The following is a 6,548-nucleotide window of genomic DNA, read 5'->3' as shown; positions in this document are numbered from 1 at the left end:
CTATCAGGGAGGAGAGATGGGGTGCACAGCAGAGTTTTAATACTCCAGCACCTACCCAAGATGGCCAGGAAAAGTAAAAGCTTTTGGGTTGGGAATTTAGGGAGTAAAGGGAGGGCCAAGATTCACCCATTACCCACCTTCCCCATCAGAGGATCATATTTCCTCACCATCCTCCTAGCTCCACTCCCCGCTTCTGCCCGCCCCTCTCCCCCACCAAAGCCACAGATGTTCACCTGGAAGGAGAGTTAGGGAGAAGGGGCTGTGGTCATTGCATGACTAGGTGGTAAATGGACTGCTATGGGAAAAGCAACTAATGTTGACTGTGAGCCTCTGACAAACATCCTCTCCTTACTGGGCTTGGCTATTCTCATCAGTGGTCTAGCTGAATGCTGAGTCCCTTCTGGCCCTGACAGCATGTCATTCTTATACAGATGCAAACGCACTGGTTGTTATAACCAAAACTCTGGGCGTTCACAAGGAGCTCTGAAATACTGCAGTCTTTTGCTGCTGTTGCTACTGCCTGGAGCTCCCTCTAGTTGCCAAATCTATTTCACCTCTTGCTAAGATGCCTTTCCAAACAGTGATTTTAAGCTGAGGTGCCGCCATACTGGAGCTGGGAAAAAAGCATTGGCTTTGGAACCAGACAGATCTGAGTTTGACCCTGTCTGGGTTACCCAGAAAGTTACATACTTTGCTTCCTTATGCTACACTCAAGATTGCAAGGACTAAGGAGGATAATATACGCACAATGTTTAATGCCTAAGCCTCTCAACGACTCTCAAGTTCCAGAAACACCTTGAACCCTTACGTCAGCTGTGATTAAATTCATTCGTTAATATTTATTGAATGCCTATCACATGCCATTGTGCCTGATAATAGGTGTGTAATGACTCCATGAGCATGACATCTCCTTTCTTTTCTGGCACACATCTTCATGGGGGAGGGGGGGTGGAGAGGGATGGTCAGGAGCTTGGATGGCCGATTCAGTAAGCTTTTAGCACAATAATTTTAATTGCAAAAATAAACAGTTCTGTCAACTGCTTGAGAGTAGCGTCTGCTTTACAAAAATTAACAACAAAAAGGAAATAACCCCAAAGCAAAACGTTACAACCAATGGCCGCTGAAAACGACATTGCTGTACAAAATCCCGCGCGAGACCAGCTCGGCGCTACCCCAGCCTGTCTCTGGGGGTCTTCGAGGGGGCGTGGGGCGTGCGCCAGTTACAAAGAGTGTTTTAAGTTCCAAGTAAGTGCCTACTCAGTGGGGTGGCCCGAGAACTTCCCTCCAAAGCGCAGCTGACTCAGAAACAGCGCCTAGACCGTGGGAGCTGTCCGTGGAGCTGGTGCTGAACAGGGTGTGTGCGGCGGGCGCTTCAAGGGAACTAGAAGCTGGACCAGAGGCTCGCCCTAGGGCGTGCCGGAAAAAAGTGGGCAGAGGAGTGGGGAGGAGGGCGGAAGGTGGGGGCAGGTTTTCTCTTGCGCGCCAGATTGCGGCGCCCCAATCTACAACCCATTTCACCCTCACAGGGCTGCGAAGGAGAGGCCCAACGAATAAAAGCCAAGGCCCTTGAGCCGCTCCTCGGCGCGCGCCTTCTGCTTGAGGTGCACCTTGCTGTGCCGTTTCTTCTCGTCGCTGCGCGCGAAGCGGCGGCCGCACACGTCGCAGGCAAAGGGCTTCTCGCCCGTGTGCGTGCGCACATGTGTGGTAAGGTGGTCGCTGCGGCTGAAGTTGCGGAGGCAGATGCGGCACTGGAAGGGCTTGTGGCCCGTGTGGATGCGCAGGTGGCGGTTGAGCTCGTCGGAGCGCGCGAAACTACGCACACAGCTCTCCACCGGGCAAGCAAACGCCTTTGCATGCGGCCGAGGGCAGAAGCAGCGTGCGCTGCACTTGCCGCCCCGGCGCCCCTTGCGTCGCGCCTTGGCTGGGGGGAATGGGGCCGGCGGCGGGACAGGAGGTTCGGGCACGGCGCTGCTCCCGGGGATGTCCGCCACCAGAGGTTTCGGGAAGTCCGCCGTGGCGCTGCGAAGGCCCAGCGGGGAAAGCTCAGGCTGCGTACCATCTAGAAACTCTCCGCCTTCGCCGCTACTCCCTCCCTCCCCACTAGGAGGGGTCAGGAGCCCCGGGAGGCTCTCGGCTCCTTCTCCTAAGTCACCCGGGGCCAGCGGGAAAGCATCGTAGGTCCCCATGGTGTAGAGTCTGCTGGCAGGGCCACCCGGCAGCTCCGCGGGGCAGCTGATGGACAGCAGGTCTTCAATCTTGGCCCCCATCGTGGGGAAACGGGCCTCCGGGGCGGCCTGGTAGCCTCCTTGTGACCCACAGCTCCCTGGAGCCCCGGCTGAGAGCAGCTCCCATGGAGAGTACGGACCTTTGAAGGCCGAGGCAGTGTCCAGAGCAGGGGAAGCCGGAGGAGCCCGGAGGCCTGGCTTGACGTCGGGTGGGGAGAGATGAGGCTCATACAGGCACTGTGAGGGGGCGCCTGCCGAGGGCGAGGCCTCCCAGAACGCCTCTGGGAAAGCAGCAGCGCCCGGATCCGGGGAGAAAAGGTCTGGCGGACCTGGCAGCAAGGCGTCGGAGCCTGCGGGAAAAGAGGCGTCCAGAGGAGACCGGGATGCTGCCGCCTCAGCGCCGGGGAAAGGTGTCAGGCCTAGGATGCCCGACATGAGGTTGAAGAGTGCTTCTGGATCGTGCGGGTGTTCGGGTACTGCCTGGATGAAGAAGCTACCACTGTAGCCGAGGCCAGGGGGAGGCGTGGGCGCAGGCCCCTCCAGGAGGCCGGAGTCGGTTAAGTACTCCCCGGCGCCACAGCTGCTCAAGGCCCAGCTCAAGAAATCACCTGCTGAGGAGGGAGCAGGAATCAGCTCCGCGCACATCAAAGCCGGAGCCTCCGAGCCCGCAGCCCCTACCCAAGAAGCCCTCGGTGCTCGCTGACACACGCAAAGTGCCTTTTGCACATTCCGATCCAGCAGGAGCCGGCATACGCCCCAAGACATACATACAAACATGCACACACAAAACACACGTGCAAAAGCAAAAGGACGCCTCGATACACGCACAGGTTCCTGTGGAGGCGCTGGAGGCCCGGTGTGGGTGGGACTGGGGGTGCGCACCACAAGACCCCGAATCTCCTTCCGCCCCTATCCCTACCGCTCGAGCATCCCCATCCCTGCCTGTTCTCAGCCACCTTGCGTCCCCGCGGTGCGCCGCCGTCTGAGCACCCCTGGCCTCGCTCCTTACCTGCTGGATAGCCGGTGGCTGCGGGTGGGTCCCTGGCGGGCAGCCGGGTTAGGTCGGTACTGGGTTCAGAGCAACAGCCCTCGGTAGACTTTACTAGGAGCGCGTCGGGGCCGGAAAACTCGCTAAGGTGGAGCATGGCGCGGCGGCGGCGGCGGCGGGGCTCCTGTGGCCTCGCCCGCTGGGCTTGGGGGCGCGCAAATGGCGGGGAGCCGACAGTCGGGGCGCCCGCACCTCACAGACCTAGATGCTCGGACTCCTGGCTCTCACCTCTGGGAAAGTGTTGGGAAGGGGTGGCTGAAGCGCCCTAGCGCTGGGAGGTGGCAGTTCCTCGTCTCTCCAAAGCGCAACCGGGCTCCCCCAACCCTCGGCCCCCCCACTTATATAGCAGCGGCGGCGCTGGCTCAGGGCTTCCGACTCCCCGGGCCACTGCCATTTCGGGAGGCCCCGGCTCTGCCGCCGTGACGTAAATGCCCAAACATGGACACAGGATGTGTGCCGGGGACTCCCGAAAAGGAAAACTCGGGCTGTGACGTCGTTGCCTCAGCCGTCGCCGGGCCCGCGCCGCTGCGTGCGCGCGCACTCCCCAAGCGTGGAGCCCCGTGCGCGCCGGGAGCGCGGGTGCATCTGGCTGGGGCGCTGCGCCGCGTGGGTCCGGACGTCTAGAAAGTGCTCTTCTCCCCTGTAGACAGACGCCGAAGGACGGCTAAAAAAGACCGCGTGACCTTAGGGATTCCATAATTTGGGTTCGAATCCTCTCTCTGTCAACTGCTAGCTGTGTCGTTTCATCTCCCCAAACGTCAGTTTCCTCACCTGTGAAATGGAGATACACATATCTACTTCATAAATTTGCTATAAAGAGTCAATGGATTAGAGCATATGAAATTCTAGGCACAGGGGCACTCAATAAACCGTAGAGATTATTGCCGTAAATTCAGTATTTGCTCACGTCTGTGTGTTTTTTATTTTCTTAATAGTTTTGTTGGTTTGGGTTAGTTTGTGCTAGGAAAAATAACATTTAAATTAAAAAGAGTCATGTCTTGAGAGAAAATGTCAATTAGCACAAAATTGTATATTCAAGATTGAAAAGTAAAGGTCTCTCTTTACCCACCTTTTTTTTTTCAGAAAAAAATATACATATGCAAGCATACACACTGTCTTGCAGTAGAATTTTCCCCAACTTGTAACAGCTGAGAGATTGACTCATGTCCAAACATAAAGAGCTTGATCCTTCTTTTGTAAGGCTGTATAGTACTCCACTGCAAGGGACAACAATTTGTCCTTCGGTTCAGTTCAGTCGCTCAGTCGTGCCCGACTCTTTGCGACCCCATGAATCGCAGCACGCCAGGCCCCCCTGTCCATCACCAACTCCCGGAGTTCACTCAGACTCACGTCCATCGAGTCAGTGATGCCATCCAGCCATCTCATCCTCTGTCTTCCCCTTCTCCTGCCCCCAATCCCTCCCAGCATCAGAGTCTTTTCCAATGAGTCAACTCTTCGCATGAGGTGGCCAAAGTACTGGATTTTCAGCTCTAGCATCATTCCTTCCAAAGAAATCCCCAGGGCTGATCTCCTTCAGAATGGACTGGTTGGATCTCCTTGCATCCATTAGCATATAGAAAGTTTCCAGTCCTTTGCTTGCCATCGTTGTTGTAGTCCTTGAGTGCATAAATGTGAATATATCTGTGGGATAAATTGCAAAGAGTATAATTCTAGATCTAAAAGTATGTAAAATTTTGATACAACTGGCAGTTGTCCTCCAGAGAAGTAGGGCCAATTCCTGCTCACCCACAAGGTTTGAGATGCCTTTATAGTAGTCTTTTTTTTTTTTTTTTTTTTGCCCAGGAGCACACAGAGAATTTATAGGCTATACATGCCTGGAATCAGTTCCTGGAATAATTGGGATTCTTCTGCAAAACTTAAACAAATATATTTCCTAGTGTTAAGGAGGCTGTGGCTCTTGGCTACAGAAGGCTAGACAACTCTAGCAAAGAAGCCTACCTGCCCTCCTGATCCCCTTTCTCTTCTTCTATAGTTTTTACTTTGTTTTATTTTTTCATCTTAAAATTTTTTTCATTTTATTTTGTATTATAGTTCACTTAACTCCTTTCTGGACCAAATTAGGAAATTAAGTAAATTAAGTATGTTTTTCTCTACAAAGAGCATCAATTCTTGAGACTCTGGGTGCCAGCTGGTATGGAGGGCAGCTGTCCTTAGGAATGGAAACAAAGTCATTCAGGGGTGATGGGCTCTAGCATGACTGGCAGTATACCTCCAAGCCCCCCTTGCCCAGCCTCCTTTTTCAAGGGAGAGTGCCAGCAATGCCCAAAACCCACCAAATGCTCATGTGTTTACCCTATGTTCATTATGCAAACATTTATTCATTTAACTTCTCAATGTTTGTTCATTCAGTATTTATTCCTTAAGTGCCTAGTATGGATCAGAAGGTAGATTTTGGTTTTTGTTCTACAAAGACTGTGAGATATATCTCCATCTCCATTCCACAACAGTGCTAAAGTGTGTTCACAGAATATGGCATCATATAATCACCCCAAAACACATGCTGACACACTTGCATTCATTTTCTTGTGCCTGGAATTCACGTACGTCCAGAATGACCTAACAAATGCCGTAGACATAGTTCCATGTTAGCAGCACATGTGTTTCCATGTAGGAAATACAGAAGCTCAGCACTTGTCTGTAAGGATTAGGCACACAGGCCACCATTTCTTTTATACTCTATTTCAGACCCTGATTTGAATCCTAATCCAAATGCATTGCCAAAGCCAGGTGAGCCCGTACCAGACACACGGGGCACACATGTCTGTAGTCCTTGCTGGCATCTTGCTGCCTGGGAGGGAGGAGGAGGGGGGAAGTTTGACTAGGCCGGTGTCCAAGGCTCCCCAGGTTGCCCCGTCGGGCCAGATTGGCCAGCCCCAGGTTCTCCATCCCTCTGCTGTTCTTCCCTCTGCCACAGCATTCCTTCTCCTTCTTAGTCATGGATAATTCCCCTACTCCTTTGGCAAGTTCCCAGGCCATTGCTGCTCTTTGCCAAGGGCTGTTGGGCTAAGTCTGTGTTAAGACAAAGGTCCAACTTCCTTTTGTTTGAGGCCAGGCCCGGAGGCAGAGCTGGGAAGGGGAGAGAGTAGGAGAGGAGACAGGGGACACAGCCCGTGTTCTGGGTGTGGGCTGGCCCACATTCCCGCCCCCGTGTCCTCACCTTCAGTGCGTGCGCACACCCATACTCTCACACATGGGACCTCTGGAGGGCGGCTGCACCTACATTTGGCTCTTTGAGGAGGACGAGGGAAGATAAA

The 6,548-nt window shown here is 53.8% G+C and overlaps 1 protein-coding gene across 2 annotated transcripts; it reads right to left on the bottom strand.

Moving 5' to 3' along the window:
• Positions 1–726: 726 nt before the first annotated feature.
• On the bottom strand, positions 727–3,793 carry EGR4 (early growth response 4). 2 transcript variants are annotated; one of them, XM_006045927.4, is made up of 2 exons: positions 3,235–3,793; positions 727–2,836 (listed from the first exon to the last, which is right to left on the bottom strand). In XM_006045927.4, the coding sequence occupies exons 1-2, from the start codon at positions 3,368–3,370 to the stop codon at positions 1,521–1,523; spliced, it is 1,452 nt and encodes a 483-aa protein (XP_006045989.3). In that variant the 5' UTR covers positions 3,371–3,793; the 3' UTR covers positions 727–1,520. The 2 variants fall into 2 exon arrangements, with proteins under 2 accessions (XP_006045989.3, XP_044781709.2); XM_044925774.2 differs by having other exon boundaries at positions 727–2,833; positions 3,235–3,792.
• Positions 3,794–6,548: the final 2,755 nt, after the last annotated feature.

The sequence above is a fragment of the Bubalus bubalis genome, chromosome 12 (assembly GCF_019923935.1).
Source record: "Bubalus bubalis isolate 160015118507 breed Murrah chromosome 12, NDDB_SH_1, whole genome shotgun sequence".
Classification (NCBI taxonomy): domain Eukaryota; kingdom Metazoa; phylum Chordata; class Mammalia; order Artiodactyla; family Bovidae; genus Bubalus; species Bubalus bubalis.
The sequence above is the reverse complement of the archived record's forward strand: the minus strand, read 5'-3'. Positions and strand labels throughout refer to the sequence as shown.

What these genes read in the sequence shown, in the direction of transcription:
- EGR4 (XM_006045927.4), bottom strand. Translation starts at nt 3,370, where the DNA reads ATGCTCCACCTTAGCGAGTTTTCCGGCCCCGACGCGCTCCTAGTAAAG. An exon ending in AGCCACCGGCTATCCAGCAG is followed by an intron (nt 2,837 to 3,234) that starts GTAAGGAGCGAG and finishes CTCCCTCCTCAG; the next exon opens with CAGGTGATTTCTTGAGCTGG.